The sequence below is a fragment of the Neoarius graeffei genome, chromosome 2, assembly GCF_027579695.1.
Source record: "Neoarius graeffei isolate fNeoGra1 chromosome 2, fNeoGra1.pri, whole genome shotgun sequence".
Taxonomy (NCBI): domain Eukaryota; kingdom Metazoa; phylum Chordata; class Actinopteri; order Siluriformes; family Ariidae; genus Neoarius; species Neoarius graeffei.
This window is the reverse complement of record NC_083570.1, coordinates 63,692,673-63,710,383: the sequence shown is the minus strand read 5'-3', so window position 1 is coordinate 63,710,383 and position 17,711 is coordinate 63,692,673. Positions and strand designations below refer to the sequence as shown.

General features: G+C 40.9%; 1 protein-coding gene across 1 annotated transcript; it reads left to right on the top strand.

The window, feature by feature from the left end:
- The first annotated feature begins 233 nt into the window (after nucleotides 1-233).
- On the top strand, nucleotides 234-17,687 carry twf1a (twinfilin actin-binding protein 1a). The gene is made up of 9 exons (XM_060914645.1): nucleotides 234-347; nucleotides 4,183-4,260; nucleotides 4,616-4,794; nucleotides 5,576-5,671; nucleotides 6,970-7,074; nucleotides 8,147-8,272; nucleotides 11,776-11,926; nucleotides 15,340-15,461; nucleotides 16,145-17,687. Exons 1-9 carry the CDS (start codon nucleotides 323-325, stop codon nucleotides 16,313-16,315), a joined length of 1,053 nt encoding a protein of 350 aa, XP_060770628.1. The 5' UTR covers nucleotides 234-322; the 3' UTR covers nucleotides 16,316-17,687.
- The last annotated feature ends 24 nt before the right edge of the window (nucleotides 17,688-17,711 follow it).

Genomic DNA, 17,711 nt, shown 5'->3' with positions numbered 1-17,711 from the left:
CCAGGGTGTACCCCGCCTTTCGCCCGTAGTCAGCTGGGATAGGCTCCAGCTTGCCTGCGACCCTGTAGAACAGGATGAAGCGGCTAGAGATAATGAGATGAGATGAGATGGCTCTCGGTTTAGGAACGCTACCACTAGGATCGCTGTGTTTCACTTTCCCTCCCTATGGCGCCTCACTGCGCATGCGCATTTGCTACAAACCGCTTGGCGGAAGGATAAGTGACGCCATTGACTGGAGACGGTCACGTGATTGTAGCTCTATTTCCTTCTTCCTGGTTTGTTCGCCTTCTTCTGACATCAGCCGCTCGCCTCGAAGGAGAAAATGTCCCATCAAACTGGAATTCAAGGTACATGGCCTTCTAGCTGTAGTTCAGTTTAGTCCCTGGTATGTTGTGTTTTTCCTGTGCGAGATTTTGAACGAGTTCCTGTGGGAATTCTGTGGAAACAGTCGGCCGCCCCGGCTGGAGCTCAGCTGTGACAGTGAGAGAGCAGCAGCAGCAGCAGCAGTAATGTGGCTCTCAGGCATGCTGGAGCTGCTCTGGCTGCAATCTGGAGATGGTGATTGAGATAACTGAGGTGTGATGCTGTTAGCACCTCGTTCAGTCCGTGAGCTTTCGCTGATAGCTAATAACATGCTTGTTTTTGTGATGCGATAGTGTTTGTGGAAGTGGGCAACGCCTTCGCCCACACAGCTTCTCATTTCCACCCCAAATACCTGCCTGAGCAGAAGTAACACACACACTCTCTCTCTCTCTCTCTCTCTCTCTCTGCCAGGCAGCCAACTCACTGACTGACTGCAAGGGCTCTGGTTAAAAACTACCTTCCTAGCCAGTCTGTTCATTTCTAGTAATTTTATATTTAGGTAGGAATTATTAGACACCTTAGTTCAGAAAGAGCAGCTTCTCTGTGCACCAAGTTCAAACCATTTACTGTTTCTTCCTGAATTTTTGAGCCTGGATCAAACATGATGATGATTTAAAAAAAATAGTTTATTAGATTCAAAAGCTATGTCTTATGTACAAGAAAAGAAAGCACAACTTTATTCATCACACACTTGTGAAATTCCTCTCTGCATTTAACCCATCTGAATCAGTGAACGAACACACACACACACGAGGGCCTTTCTGTGTGGGGTTTGCATGTTCTCCCCGTGTCCGCGTGGGTTTCCTCCGGGTGCTCCGGTTTCCCCCACAGTCCAAAGACATGCAGGTTAGGTTAACTGGTGACTCTAAATTGACCGTAGGTGTGAATGGTTGTCTGTGTCTATGTGTCAGCCCTGTGATGACCTGGCAACTTGTCCAGGGTGTACCCCGCCTTTCGCCCGTAGACAGCTGGGATAGGCTCCAGCTTGCCTGCGACCCTGTAGAACAGGATAAAGCGGCTACAGATGATGAGATAAAAATAAAAAAAATCCAGAGCAGTGGGCAGCCACACTAACAGCGCCTGGGGAGCAGTTAGGAGTTAGGTGCCTCGCTCAAGGCCGTCCCATATTAACCTAACCACATGTCTTTGAACTGTGGGGGGAAACCCATGCAAACGTCACACAGAGAGGCCCCCACTGGCCTCGAACCCAGAACCTTCTTTCTGTGAGGCAACTGTGCTAACCACTTACACCACTGTGCCGCCCATCCTTGTACAATGAAATTCTTAGTTTTGCATGCTCTCACATATGCTGCTGCAGTGGGAAATAAGCTACAGTACAACATAAAATAGCAACATCTCATCTCCTTATCTGTAGCCGCTTTATCCTGTTCTACAGGGTCGCAGGCAAGCTGGAGCCTATCCCAGCTGACTACGGGCGAAAGGCGGGGTACACCCTGGACAAGTCGCCAGGTCATCACAGGGCTGACACATAGACACAGACAACCATTCACACTCTCATTCACACCTACGCTCAATTTAGAGTCACCAGTTAACCTAACCTGCATGTCTTTGGACTGTGGGGGAAACCGGAGCACCTGGAGGAAACCCACGGGGAGAACATGCAAACTCCACACAGAAAGGCCCTTACCGGCCACGGGGCTCGAACCTAGACCTTCTTGCTGTGAGGCGACAGCGCTAACCACTACGCCACCGTGCTGCCCAAAATAGCAACAGTAATTAAAAAAAAAAAAAAGCGACTAGGTTGCACGGTGATTGTTCTTGGTTCGAACCTCGTGGCCTTTCTGTGTGCATGTTCTCTGTGTAGGTTTCCTTGCACAGCCCAAAGACCTGAGGATTAGGTAAACTTGCTACTCGAAATTGCCCATAGGTGTGAACGTGAGTGTGAATGATTGCTTGTTTCTGTGATAGATTGGAGACCTGTCCAGGGTGTATCCCATCTCTCACCTAACGACACCTGGGGTTGGCTTCAGCTCACCTGCAACCCAGAATGAATAAGTGGTATAGAGAATGAATGAATGAAAAAATTAGTTTCTTTGAGTCAAGAGCTGGGTGGCACGGTGGTGTAGTGGTTAGCGCTGTTGCCTCACAGCAAGAAGGTCTGGGTTCGAGCCCCGTGGCCGGCGAGGGCCTTTCTGTGCGGAGTTTGCATGTTCTTCCCGTGTCCGTGTGGGTTTCCTCCGGGTGCTCCGGTTTCCCCCACAGTCCAAAGACATGCAGGTTAAGGCCCGGTCACACAGCGCTTTACGGCTTTATCATGGCCAAAACCCGTCAAAAAGTGCTCTCCCGTGAAGCAGACGATATTGTTCGTGTTGATGTCGAACTTAAGACGTGTTACAGTCAATATACAGACGTGACAGGACGCAGGGGAAAATCGGAACGGCGTCGGACGCGGCAAAAAGTTTTGGACTGCTCAAAACTTTAGACCGCGGACAACCACGGCCGGCACACGTGGTAAAGACGTGCAACACAGGTGAAAAACACGTGATAATCAGTGTCCCGGCCGTTATTAAAACTTGGGGAGACGTGGTAAGACGCGAAAGTTTGGCGGTCTATCACGGGCAGAGCACGGTCATCGGACAGGTGTTACGCGTTGGTATCACGGGATATAGCGTGTGTTTAGCGGCTTATCACTGAGAAATGGATTTTTCCGCGTACATAGCACTGTCTAAGCCCGTTAAACGACGTCTCAAACAAGTTCTAAATTCGATTGATCACTGTCTAATCACTTCTGCATCACTTCTGATTTGCGGCATGTAAATACCGTAATTTTCTGAGACCTCGGCACTTGCAGTCTAGATGTCAAGGGGTGAACATGAACCCTCAACGCTGTGATGTCCTCATCTTAATGCTCCAGCACCAACAGAACCAACTGATACAGGCTCAACATATCCTACCACTTTTATATGCGCAGCAAGCCGCTCTTCCAACGACGCTGAGCCGCGGTTACCCGTGATTTGGCAGTGCTGCAGCAGTGAAACAGCCGCCGACGGCCATACCCCGTACAAAGCACGGCAAAGCCAAAATTGACCAAAAATTACCACTTACGACCACGTCCACCAGATTTTTGTATCTTTTTGTACGTGATATAGACGCGGAGTGCTGTGTGACCGGGCCTTTCGGTTAACTGGTGACTCTAAATTGAGCGTAGGTGTGAATGTGAGTGTGAATGGTTGTCTGTGTCTATGTGTCAGCCCTGTGATGACCTGGCGACTTGTCCAGGGTGTACCCCGCCTTTCACCCGTAGTCAGCTGGGATAGGCTCCAGCTTGCCTGCGACCCTGTAGAACAGGATAAAGCGGCGAGAGACGATGAGATGAGTCAAGAGCTTTGTCTCATGTACAAGCATCCTTGTACGGTTTTGCATGCTCTCATACATGCTGCAAAATAACAATAATAAACTGTTTTTCAGGTATAAATAAGTAGTCATGTTCCTCTTGTTCATGTTTACGTGAGGTACGGTGTTGTGTAACTTTAGTAAATGTGAAAGTTTGGTCTCACCATGAACCTGGTATAGTCAGTTAAATTCATGTTGCATTCCTCGTTTTCAACTTGTTTTAATTTTTTTAACTGAACATTTTAAGCTGAGTTTGAAAATGCGTGCCATGTTACAAAACCTTTCCAAGAAGTAAACGTGTTTTGAGTGACATGCTTGATGTCCAGATGTGATACAGATGTGGAATTTGGCAGCTGATGTGGAACACAATCTGGCCTACTTGGACTGAGAAATGGAGCTCATGATGGTACTTATTTTTCTCCCTTTGCTAATCGTTTGTTTAATTTTGTCCATTTTACCTTTAAGCTTCTGGGGAGGTGAAAGACATATTTGCCAAAGCCAGGAATGGAGATTATAGACTTCTGAAGATTGTGATCCAAGATGGTAAGGAGACACGATAAGCACTTGCTGTAGGGATAAACAATCTGTCCAGTATACTGTTACCGCTATTATTTACTGCATACTGTGCTAATCATATGTATGTGCGTATTCCACAACGTTGCAAGGCCTGATTAACGTGTCGGTTATTTGTCGTGTCACTTTTTTTGTTCATATCCACTGTTATTTTAAATGGAAATAGCAATGACACCTGAAGAACAGGAGCTCTGAAGTCTTTGAAATATGCTAGTGATAACGAAGATGAGTAATGAACTAAAATGAAATGTGTGTTGCCTTATTGGTCTGAATGTAATCCTGATGAGATCAGTAATGAGCCATTGTTGTTTTTTGTGCTTTGTAGAGCAGCTAGCACTCGGTGACACCAAGCGAGCATCTCAGAGTTGGGAGGAAGACTATAATTCCTTGGTTCTCCCGACTCTTGAGAAGGATCTACCGTGTTATGTTCTATATCGCCTGGACTCCACTAATAGTCAAGGACACGAGTGGCTTTTCATCGCCTGGTCGCCAGACCACTCTCCTGTAAGAATTTTAAACTACGATTGTATTGTGTTAAATGGCTGGAGAAATGAACTCTGCTGAATTTTACCCTCTTGACTCATGTACAGGATGGTTGAGTGTTCTTTACCTTTTTTTAAATTGCGCTCAGAGTTTTGCTGTTGTATGTAGATGTGGTGTTTTTATTATTTTAAAAAATAAAATAAACTGGTTCAGCTGGCAAATCTGTTTTACAAAGCAAAACACTTTTGAACAGAACATGTCCATGCCACAGTAGAACTGGAACAGGTTTGGACTCGTCAGCAAAATCCAGGGTGGGGCTCGAGATGTTTCTGAAAGTTGTCTGCAGGTTTGAGTTCAGTTTTGCTCTTTCTTTTAAATGTTAATCAGTGGCATGAGCAAACGGGAAGCTGATCTTACTGGTCAGTGGCCACATACGGCTTCCTCTATTGTTGCCTCAGCACTTGAATAATAATAATAATGTCAGGTTTCCTGTAGCTCACAGATGGAGCCTCTTTTCAGTGCAGGTTATTTATACAGCCTGCTCGGTGTAAGTTCTTATATGGAGTGTCTGCCAACAAGTTTGTTCTTTATCAATTACTCATTTGTGTCCTAAACAAAGAGCCGTTTGTGTTTTTTGTTTAACTAAAATTAATTTGCACTTAACATTGAACTATTTTCAGTGCAGAATGTAAAAAAAAAAATGCAGTACTGCGACTGTTTAGCTGAACTCAAATGGTGTGGTATAAAATTCATATTTACATTCGGTTAATAATTATACATTGGTTTATTTATGTCTTAACAGGTGAGACATAAAATGCTTTACGCTGCTACCAGGGCTACAGTGAAGAAGGAGTTTGGGGGTGGCCATATTAAAGATGAAATATTTGGCACTGTAAAGGTATGTACGTTATATAAGGAAAGTGATTTTGCGCAGTAGTGTACTGGTAGTTTAAAATGGCTAAACAATGAGACTAGAGCAAAAAAAAATAGTGACTGTGATGCATAATTTGCTCTAAAACTGAAGGATGATTCACTTCTAAATATGTAGCTGGAGGTTTGAGATGCATCAAAATCCAGTAAGCTTGAGCCAGCTGTCTGAATCTGTTATTCTTTTGTTTATTCTGTGGTAAAGAAATGGATCATGATGCAACATGTGAATCATGAGATTATCGCAGAGCTATTAAGAGCAGAAAAAAGCGAGCGAGAAAGGGAACTACCTTTCTGAACAAAAACGTAACCAACAACAATAGATGGAGAGGAAACAAACCTGCAGGATAAAATTGTTCTGGACAGTTTGTTCACCTTCACTAGACCAGTTTTAAGTCAGTGTTCAGAAGTACTGTCGCTAATTCATATTTCTGTAAGTAAATAACTTGAGATTTGAAGTCTTTACAATGAAAATTTTTATTTTGAACATGTATAAAAAAATGTATGTAACTATTTGTACATACAAAAGAAAGAAAACGAGAAATAAAAAAAAATAAAACAACATAAAGAGCTAAGACATTACAAAACACCGCACATTGTTCGAAAAAGGAGTGGGAAGAAGTACAATACTTTTTTTAATTTCCCACCCCTTTTTAACTACCCCGAAATCCAAACTACATTAATACACATATAAAAATATATACCATATATACACTTCATGAATATCTATATAAATATATAATTACAAAAAATATATACATACACACACACCCCTCATAAATATCTATATAAATATTTAATTACAAAAAAAAAAAATATATATATATATACACTTCATAAATATGTATATAAATATATAATTACAAAAATAAATATCTACTACATACCTACCCCTGTAAATATGAATATATAAACTATCCCCATAAATACATATATACACTAAGTTAGTTCTAATATAACAATCAACCCTATTCTATTTATCCCTCATCATCCTCCGTTAACATACTTCCTCTTCTATATACTTGTTTAAAAATATTTTTTGTACCTTTTTTTTAAACAGATTTATATTTGCACTTTGTTTTATTTCTGTCTCCAGTCTGTTCCATAAAGTCACCCCACAGCTCGATACGCATGTTTTTCATATTTGTTCGAACCTTTGGTTTTTAAAAATTTAGGTCTCCCATGTCTTACATGTTTATGAACGCCTGGGGGGGGAGAGACAGGATAATGAACCCTGCTCTTTTCACTCTTCTTCTTCTTCTTCTTCAGGATGACATTTCTCTGAGTGGTTACAAGAAGTACCTCACGTCCCAGGCTGCACCTCTTCCACTCACTGCTGCAGAAGAAGAACTGCGACAGATTAAGCTCAGTGAGGTGAACACGAGTGACTCATTTCGGTCAACAACAAAAAAATTAGGACTTTGGATTAAAAAAAACAACACAAAAAAACCCCCCAAGTAAATGGAACTAATGCTCTGGGCTGCTGGTTGGTTATGACTTCAAATCCCAGCACTGCTAAGCTATCAGTGTTGGATGTTTTTCTGCAACAGTCTTAACCTTCACATGCTTATTTGTAAGTCACTTTTGAGAAAAAAGCGTCAGTGTAAATTACATTTATGGCATTTTGCAGACGTTCTTATCCAGAGCTATGTACAACATGCCCAGAGCAGCCGCGGGTTAGGTGCCTGGTTCAAGGGCATGTCAGCCATTCCTGCTAGTCCAGGGAATCGAACCAACCACTGTTTAATCTCAAAGCTGCTTCTTTAACCATGAGGCCATGGCTTCATTAAATGTAACAAGAGTGAAAGATGCTTGGACATGTTCAGAAGCTGATGAATATAAATGCACTGGTTTGAGTAAGAACATCATCCTGTACCTCTTACCATGTTCTTTGCTGCAGAAGTTTATCCCTTTTTTTTTTTAAATGTCGTATAGCTGAGGTTCTTATACTTTGTCCCAGTGCAACATTATCCCATGCACTTTTAAACAGCAGTTTGTTTTGCCCTTTGCGGGAACTGCTGAGCTCCTCGTTTTCAACAGGAATAGTGTGTCACAAGGCCATACCCATATAAGGAAATGTGCTGAAAAAGCTGGAGCATGTCTCGTTCCTGAAGTTAGCCAATCAGAGAAGGAGAAACTGCAAAACGGAAGTGACTCTCTGAGAAGTGAGAATTACTGCACTGGTCTTAGAAGATTATGGTGCATCTGAGAGCACGTTTTTAGTAGGAAAAATGATGCAGATGAAAAGGCTTCCAGCTGATTGCACCAATTGTTAAACGGCATAATGTGACATTTTTCATTCAGACAGGGATTAATCAGGGCTGGGCAGTATTACGTCCTTTATTATTGAGAAAGAAAGCTGCCTATGTATTGTGTTTTTCTTATTAATGTGTATAATTGCGTGAAGTGATTAGATATAATTTGTGCTGAATCTGTCGGTGTGCAGGTGCAGACTGACATCAGTGTGGATACCAAGCAGCAGACGCTGCAGGGCGTGGCTTTCCCTTTGCACGGGGAAGCCATGCAGGCGTTGCAGAAGTTCAAGGACAAGAAGTTCAACTATGTCCAGCTGGTGAGTAAACTGTACCAGTAGTGAAAGTGGCGGAGATCCAGTATATTCACCATATATAGCTGTGTTGACTAAAGTGTTGCCATGCCGACAGTATTGGTTTGAAAGAGCTGAGTGAAGCAGCCAGGAACGGATGCAGTCATTCTGATGAGCATCACTGTCACACTATTGATTGAAACCAGCTGAACCTGAATCAATGTGGAAGACTCTAACTGAAATCACTAAGATGAGCATGCTTGCACTATAACATGATCTGAAGTCCTTGTGCAGCCTGCACTGCTACAGCTAATGGTAGTCGCTCAGTCAAGCCCATTATTATCTAAAGGGAAACAAAGGGGGGGGAATACAGCGACTGATGATTAATTTGGCAAAACACTGAAAAGCTTAGTCTTAGATTAGATAACTTTATTGATCCCTTTGGGAGGGTTCCCTCAGGGAAATTAAGATTCCAGCAGCATCATTACAGATAAACAGAGAAAAGAAATGAAGACTTCTAGATAAATTAAAATAAATTATTTACATATACAAATATAAAAGAATAAGATATGGGGAAGGGGGGAGAAGTGGGGTTAGGGTAAGTGTGTGTGTGGGGAGAGCAGGAAAGATATTGCACATTATATTGCACATTGTCCGGTATTGCTTATTATTAGGCTGGGCTACTGCTCCTTCCTGTCCTCTCTGTCCTCCTGTTACCCCCCCCCCCCCCCCCCAGAGAGGAGTTGTACAGTCTGATGGCGTGAGGGACAAAGGAGTTTTTGAGTCTGTTTGTCCTGCACTTGGGAAGGAGCATTCTGTCACTGAACAGGCTCCTCTGGTTGCTGATGACGGTGTGCAGAGGGTGACTGGTATCGTCCATGATGTTCAATAGTTTGCCCATAGACCTCTTCTCTGCCACCGTCACCAGAGTGTCCAGCTTCATGCCGACCACAGAGCCGGCCCGCCTGATCAGTTTGTCCAGCCTGGATGTGCCCTTCTTGGATGTTCGAAGTGATGTATGTCACAGAATTGCTGAAAGGGGGAGGAAATAAATTCACAGCTTTTCTGGACTTGTATTAGACATATCAGACACTCGCTGGCCGTGCTGCGAAAATTGTGCATGCAGACACTCATCTAAGTTTTCAAATCTGTCATTGCTTAACTCTTGAATATTTTCTATCGTGAATACGATCATTAAAAAGCTTATCTCTGCTTTCCGAAGAAATTTATCTCGTTAAGATCTGTTCAGTACTTTTGGATTAACGGCAGGTTGAAGTTGGTACAACAGAGTTCACTCTCTGCTTGTGGGACGTCGAGAAACTGCCAGTGCTTTTTGAGTCACAGGAAAGTGCTCAGGCTCTCTCTCTCCTGATCGGTTTCCGACTGGATTACTTGTAAATATCAATCCGATAACTTTTATATGGATGTTCTCGAGCTCTCACTGTTTCTGATGAAGTATTCAGCAAAAATTTCCGTCTGCTAGTTTTGATGTTATGATTCACGGGAGACTTTTGAAGTGAGTTTTCATAGCTTTATCTACTTATTTACTTACATGAATCAGTTTAATTTGAAAAAATATTTTAGAATGTTGCTGTAGTTGTTTTGATGAAAAATATTGAGATCTTTGTGGTCGGAATTAGATTTTAAAACACCGGAAGTCAGAAACACGAGTGTCAATTTCGGTTCAGTTAATTGGAATTGCTTATTGGATGTGAATCGCACAGTATTTTCGAGGTTTGCCTTGAAAGCTGTGAATATTAATTGAAATAATTTATATTTCATATAAACACTTGTAGGCCTTACTTTTGAGAAATACAAAGGCCTAATTTGTTTTAAGATTTTTCAAACTTTGTATTCAGTATAGAACCATCCTGCCAATCAGCCTGCCAATTTCCATGTAAATATCTTGAAAAATAAAAGTTATTAAGAAAAAACATTTGATCTCATTTGTTAATGAGGCCCATTCTGGACCATGTGATCCTAATATATATTACGACAGTTTTCTAAAAATTAAGCCGTTTCTTCAATCTTTGATTTGTAATATTTCAAGAACGGATAAACACTTTAATTCTGTCAAAAGTATGTTCTGCGTTCAGTTCTGAATTCAGTGAGACCAGTTTCAAACAATTTTCACTTGATTATGACTTTCTGTATGTACTTTTTAAAAAACCAAACTATTCTGTAAACAAATACTGGAGGAATATGCAGTATGCTACTTGGTGAAAAGTAATTTATGGATATGTAAGTATATTACAAAACAAACAGTATCACGCTCAAGGTCGTGTTATTGTACTGAATATCAGCATGGCTGTGATTCGGTTGTAGGCACGAGGCTGTATTTAATCACAGCTCTTCTGATATTTAGTACAGTGGCACGATCTCAAGTGTGATATTGCTTTTATACAAAAATTCTATAAACAAGAAATTAATATTAAGTGACATTTCAGACACTGTAGGAGCAAACGTTCTCTTTATTTTTGCTCTGTGAACAGAAATGGATCCAGAAGAGGCAACATTCACTTTATAGACCGCGTTGCTATTAAAGGTTCATGTAAAATCGACGTCCCTTCTTCTGTTTCTTGCTCATCTGAAGAACTTGCCGTGGCAGCTAATGATATCATTAACACTACTGTAGTAACCAGTGCAAACTAGGAAGTGAGATTTTATGCAGCGAACATAGAATCTGACAAGCGGAGTGATGCACTGTTTGCCTTTTCTCCCAAAAAGGGAACTGGTTCCGTTCTGGTTTCTGCACCAAATTTTGAACTGTTCTGAGCATTTCGACCAAAAATAAGTTGGTTTGGAACCTGAGAAGTTGATTCCCAGCTGGAACCAAGGTATAGCTGTTTTCTTCCAGTATGGACCATGACATCAGTGGGCGTGTCGTTAGTTTGGAGAAGTGGTGGAGCACAGCAATGGAGAATGCAATGCAGTGCAATGGAAAAGGAAACATCTTCAGAAAAAATGGACCGAAAACAAATATCTACAGTAACAGAACAAAAGTTCATGGGTAAGCCATGCACTGTGCCATCTTGCTACTACTGTTTCCTCCCATTGTGAATTGTGCCACACCCTCTGTTCATGATGCATCCTTGATTATAATGATTCTGCTCAAAACTGGTGAAAACGTGGGCCGGTTCACTGGCTAATGCCAAGGTTCAAAGAGTTCTGAACCGAACCCGTTGAAGTACCTGTTCCCTGTTGATTGAAAAGGGGTAATGGTGAAAAGTCCTAGTGCCTTTTATAGTAAATATCTGCACTCTTGAAACGAAGCTCAACCAATCGGAATAGTGGGCTGGAACCAAGTCGTCGTCTTTTGGCTGCTCCTGATTAGGGGACAAGGAGTAACCTGCACATTCAGTGTAATGGAAGTGTTCTATAATTTTGAGAACAGGAAGCTGGCTGAAATTGGTATACAAGCCCATGATGGATTGAATTAATGAAACATGAAGATTCATAGTAATGTGACACATGTATAATAACCATGGCTTATCAGAAGGCTAAAAGGATTTACGTCTGTTGTTTAACAGGAAATCGATTTTGACAAGGAGCTCATCATGTTGTCGAACACTGAGCTGACAGAACTGAAAGATTTACCCAAGAGGATTCCGAATGATGCTGCACGCTACCACTTCTTCCTGTACAAGCACACACATGAGGGAGACCACCTGGAGTCTATAGGTAAATGTCTTTGTCCATGTTGCTGCTGTATCTTTGTTGTAACTCTGCCCCACTGTGTGTGTTGGTGTGGGTTAAACTGGGTGGAGAACGCTATGGCTGATTTCTGAGCCAAAACAAATATTAGGAAATCTCTCATCAGTGTTGTAGTCGAGTCACTAAACCTAGAGTCCAAGTCCAGTCTCAAGTCCCCAGTGTTCAAGTCCAAGTCATTAAAAAAAATTGAGTCGAGTCCGAGTCCAACACTCCAACTGCACCATTTGACGGTGGCTGTTTCAGCGCCATCAACATTAGTTTGTTCCTGAACATGACGTATGAACAGGTGAAGGTGCATTCTCGGTTAGTGAGTGCGAAGTATTCTGTCAGAGATGGTTGGGAGATGGATGTAAGTGCAGAAGGTGTCTTTATGAAGATAGGTAAATGATCCAGAATGGCAGGCAAAATCGTAAAATGGTGAAACAGGCAATAGGTCAAGCGAGGCACAAACAGGCTACCGTAGACTGGGCAGAATCCAAGACGAGAAACAGGAAATCAGGGATCAGGAAACCAAACAAGGAAATAAGGCTCCGTAATGTGTCAGCAGCGCAACTCAATACTTCGCAAAGTGTGTTTTTCATAGGTTTTATATCGGCACGCTGATGGCACCTTAATCCTGTGCAGGTGTGAGTTGTTTACGGTGTGCAGGTGTGACACTCTTACATGAAATTAGTACAAAAATTTGTCGATATAAATATCTTGTGCCATATTATTATGGCATGTTACAAGAAAATAAAGAAAAAATCCGAGTCCTCGTCTCCAATTTACAAGTCCGAATGCAGTTAGTGGACGAGTCTGAGTCATCAGTGTTCAAGTCCAAGTCGAGCCATGAGCCCTTAAAATTGGGGCTCAAGTCGGACTCGAGTACTACAAGCCTGTCTCTCGTGACTTCTCTAGTTTTAGAAAACATGAATGTTTTTCAAAAATAATGCAGAATTTATTCTTGATGATCTTTTGAAGCTTGCTGAGGCTTTCTGGGGGGGGGAGGATTTCACGGTTCGTATATAAGGAGCTAATTTGGCAGACACAACTGCAAAAATGGCTATAAGGCTATGAGTAAGACGGGTATAAAGATAGCCATAGTTTTTGTGGTGATATTTAGTATTTTTATATTGAACAATTATTTGCCGACAGCAAAGTGAATAATAACTGAGATGAAGTTGAGGTTATTATTCACTGAGCCTGAGGTGGATCATTTTGTTTTAGTATAAATACACAAGTGATTTATTTAAAAAAAAAATCGCACTCAAAAAAAATGTCCAACTTCAAAAGTGGCATGCAAATGTAATGCACGCAGACTTGTCACGTACGGTTGTGCTCATAAGTTTACATACCCTGGCAGAATCTATGATTCTTTGACCATTTTTCAGAGAATATGAATGATAACACAAACATCTTTTCCACTCATGCTTAGTGGTTGGGTGAAACCATTTATTGTCAAACAACTGTGTTTTCTCTTTTTAAATCATAATGACAACAGAAACTACCCAAATGACCCTGATCAAAAGTTCACATACCCTGGTGATTTTGGCCTGATAACATGCACAGAAGTTGACACAAATGGGTTTGAATGGCTACTAAAGGTAGCATCCTCACCTGTGATCTGTTTGCTTGTAATCAGTGTGTGTGCATAAAAGCTGAGTGAGTTTCTGGGATCCAGACAGACTCTTGCATCTTTCATCCAGCCACTGACATTTCTGGATTCTGAGTCATGGGGAAAGCAAAAGAATTGTCAACGGATCTACGGGAAAAGGTAGTTGAACTGTATAAAACAGGAAAGGGATACAAAAAGATATCCAAGGAATTGATAATGCCAGTCAGCAGTGTTCAAACTGTGATTAACAAATGGAAAATCAGAGGCTCTGTTAAAACCAAGCGAATGCCACAAAGTATCTCGCCTACAATACGCCAAACAGCAGAGACAAGCCTCAAAACTTCTGGAACAAGGTAATTTGGAGTGATGAGACCAAAATTGAACTTTTTGGTCACAACCATAAATGTTACATTTGGAGAGGTGTCAACAAGGCCTATGATGGAAGGAACACCATTCCTACTGTAAAGCACGGAGGTGGATCGCTGATGTTTTGTGGATTTGTGAGCTACAAAGGCACAGGAAACTTGGTCACAGTTGAAGGAAAGATGAATGCAGCACGTTATCAGCAAATACTGGAGGCAAATTTGCACTCATCAGCCCGGAAGCTGCGCATGGGACGTACTTGGACGTTCCAACATGACAACGATCCAAAACACAAGGCCAGGTCGACCTGTCATTGGCTACAGCAGAACAAAGTGAAGGTTCTGGAGTGGCCATCTCAGTCTCCTGACCTCAATATCATTGAGCCACTCTGGGGAGATCTCAAGCGTGCAGTTCATGCAAGACAGCCCAGGAATTTATAGGAACTGGAGGCTTTTTGCCAAGAAGAATGAGCAGCTTTACCATCTGAGAAAATAAAGAGCCTCTACCACAAAAGACTTCAGGCTGTCATTGATGTTAGAGGGGGCAATACACGGTATTAAGAACTGGGGTATGTAAACTTTTTTGATCAGGGTCATTTGGATGTTTTTTGTTGTCATTATGATTTAACCTCCTAAGGCCCAAGCTGTTTTTTTACATGCATTTTTTTTTTATTTCTCTTTTCTATTTGGGCTTATTAGAACCTGATTAGAATGAAAACTAAGCATCATCTTTTGATAAGATGTACTTTTAGAGAAAAAGTATGTCCACATATGTGGATTCTTGTTCCGAATTTCCATAAAGTGCTGTCCACGCATGTGACCGCTAAGCCCTAGGAGGTTAAACAACTGTGTTTTCTATTTTTATCAATAAATGGCTTCGCCCAACCACTAACCATGAGTGGGGGGAAAAAGTTTGTGTTATCATTCATATTCTCTGAAAAAAGGCCAAGAAAGCAAAAATTCTGCCACGGTATGTAAACTTATGAGCACAACTGTATCTATGCGGAGTCACATAAAATACTTTTTGAAATTGATAAAGTAAATCACAATCCCACCTTACCTTTGAATAGTTTTAGACCAAACTTTGCAGCATCTTTAGTGCTTTTAGGAACAGCATTTTCTTTCATCATTTTCTAAGTCTTGGTCACTTACAGTGACGAAGCGATTGGCCGCCGTTTTGCCGAGTCGCTCGAGATGATTGAGTCCGATTTTCTGTAACCTCCTGTGTATTTATACTAAAATGTTAAATTGTTGAAATGTAAATCAGATCAATAAACAGCAATCTACAATTACTTTTAGACAATTGGTGTGTTTGGAGGCTTTCAGTTGACATGAAATGGAATTAATGAATGCAGTTTTCTCCCTTTTCAATTTTTCGTGGATAACCAGACATTAAAATCTGTATTACATTTTGTCTGTTGCAGTGTTTATTTACTCGATGCCTGGCTACAGCTGCAGTATTAAAGAGAGGATGCTTTACTCCAGCTGTAAGAATCCGCTCATAGACATGGTCGAGAACAAACTGCAGATGGAAGTAGAGAAAAAGGTATGAGAACTTTTAAATTATTGCAGTGAAGCAAACTCGCAGTTAAACGTACACTACCGTTCAAAAGTTTGGGGTCACCCCGACAATTTAGTGTTTTCCATGAAAAGTCACACTTTTATTTCCCACCATAAGTTGTAAAATGAATAGAAAATATAGTCAAGACATTTTGAGCATTTAATCGACCCCACAAATGTGATGCTCCAGAAACTCAATCTGCTCAAAGGAAGGTCAGTTTTATAGCTTCTCTAAAGAGCTCAACTGTTTTCAGCTGTGCTAACATGATTGTACAAGGGTTTTCTAATCATCCATTAGCCTTCTGAGGCAATGAGCAAACACATTGTACCATTAGAACACTGGAGTGAGAGTTGCTGGAAATGGGCCTCTATACACCTATGGAGATATTGCACCAAAAACCAGCAGCTAGAATAGTCATTTACCACATTAGCAATGTATAGAGTGCATTTCTGATTAGTTTAAAGTGATCTTCATTGAAAAGAACAGTGCTTTTCTTTCAAAAATAAGGACATTTCAAAGTGACCCCAAACTTTTGAACGGTAGTGTAACTTGGGAGTTTTTCTGTAAATTGCATGTCACTTTAAAAAACAAACAAAAAACACCTTTCTTCCACAAGCAGCACTTTTCACATTTTTCTTAATCTTTCCATATCTGTTTCTCACACTTAGATGGAAATTGATAACGGCGAAGAGCTGACGGCTGACTTCTTGTATGACGAGGTCCACCCTAAACAGCACGCACACAAACAGGCGTTCGCTAAACCCAGAGGTCCTGCAGGAAGGAGAGGCGATCGCAGGATCACTCGACATCCTGGAGACGGCGAGGAGGCTGATGATTAAACGCACATGTGACCACATTCCCTCTTTTTTTTCCCTGTACTCCAGTGGAACATTCCAATCAACGGAGACCTGTTTTACACAAAGCTATCTACCTTTAAAAACAAAAAGCATATGTATATTTTGTCCCCAAATCAGCACACAGACAGCAGCCTCCTAATGAACTATGCACACGTTGGAACTTACTCATGTTGTGGTTTGACTTCTGTAGCTAACTTAATTTGGTTGAAAGCAAATGATGCGAATAATAATTAAAAAAAAAAAAGTGCTTGTTAAGACCAGGATCGCACAATTTAGACCTTATTCGAAGTGCAGTACTATAAAACATACTTCTGACACTGGCATGATTGTAGTAAATACCACACATGTACATGTTTAGAAACACCAGCATGAATGTTGGTATAACAATCCCTTAGAGGAAGGTGATATTTGTCAGTAGAATGGACCGTTTTATCATTTGGAAAAGCTCGTGTGTTTTGCGTTTATGCAAGTTTCAGCGACTGCAGTAAGAAGTTATATTATTGGATTGTTACTACTTTAGGATGATCATGTAAGCTCTGAAATGTGAACAAGAACAAAAAGACCTCCACAAAACCTTTTTTTTTTTTTCCTCTTTAAATTCCAATTTTGTCTGTAAAAAGTTTTGTATTTTTACATGACACTTAAGTTATAGATGTATTCAACACAAACACCAAACACTGTATGCTCACATTTACAAACTCTGGTCACAGATATTTGAACGTTAGACATTGCTTTTTATATCACAATAATAAAAAAAGTTTCATTTTTGATATGACTGACTGACTGTCACGTGCTCATGTTCCTGTTTTTGCCAAGAATGGTATTTTTCCTATGCAAGTGATGTAGATTTTAATGCGGTTGTATAGAGTTCAGACGTGTTTCGATGGCTGTGGCGTGGCTTAGATTGTCTAATTTCGCTATCGATAATGAAAAACAAAAAGCAGTTGTATAAACAGCTTAACCCACTGGGTGTAGAAAGTAAAATGGCAAGTAAGCGTCATGTAAAACTTTACACTGTATACTGATGGGGGGAGTTGAGATGAATTGGCTTCAGAATTTGTATTCAGTGAATTACTTGAATATTTACACTAATGATTTGTTTAACTCGATTGCTACTATTGCTTTTTCTAAGGCACTGGTGTGCACTTTCTACAATGTAGCACAAGGTGTCAGGAAAACTACTCGCATGACAATATACATAAGTAAAAAATGTGCGATAAACCACTGGTGAACATCTGCACGAGCCAACAATCATGTAAATGAAATTATATAGTGAATTATGTCTCATGTTCGGTGGTCAAGAGTGCTTTCTCTGTAATGTTATTTTTAAAGAATAAAAATATTTTAAAAATCACATGACTTCTTTAATAATAATAAT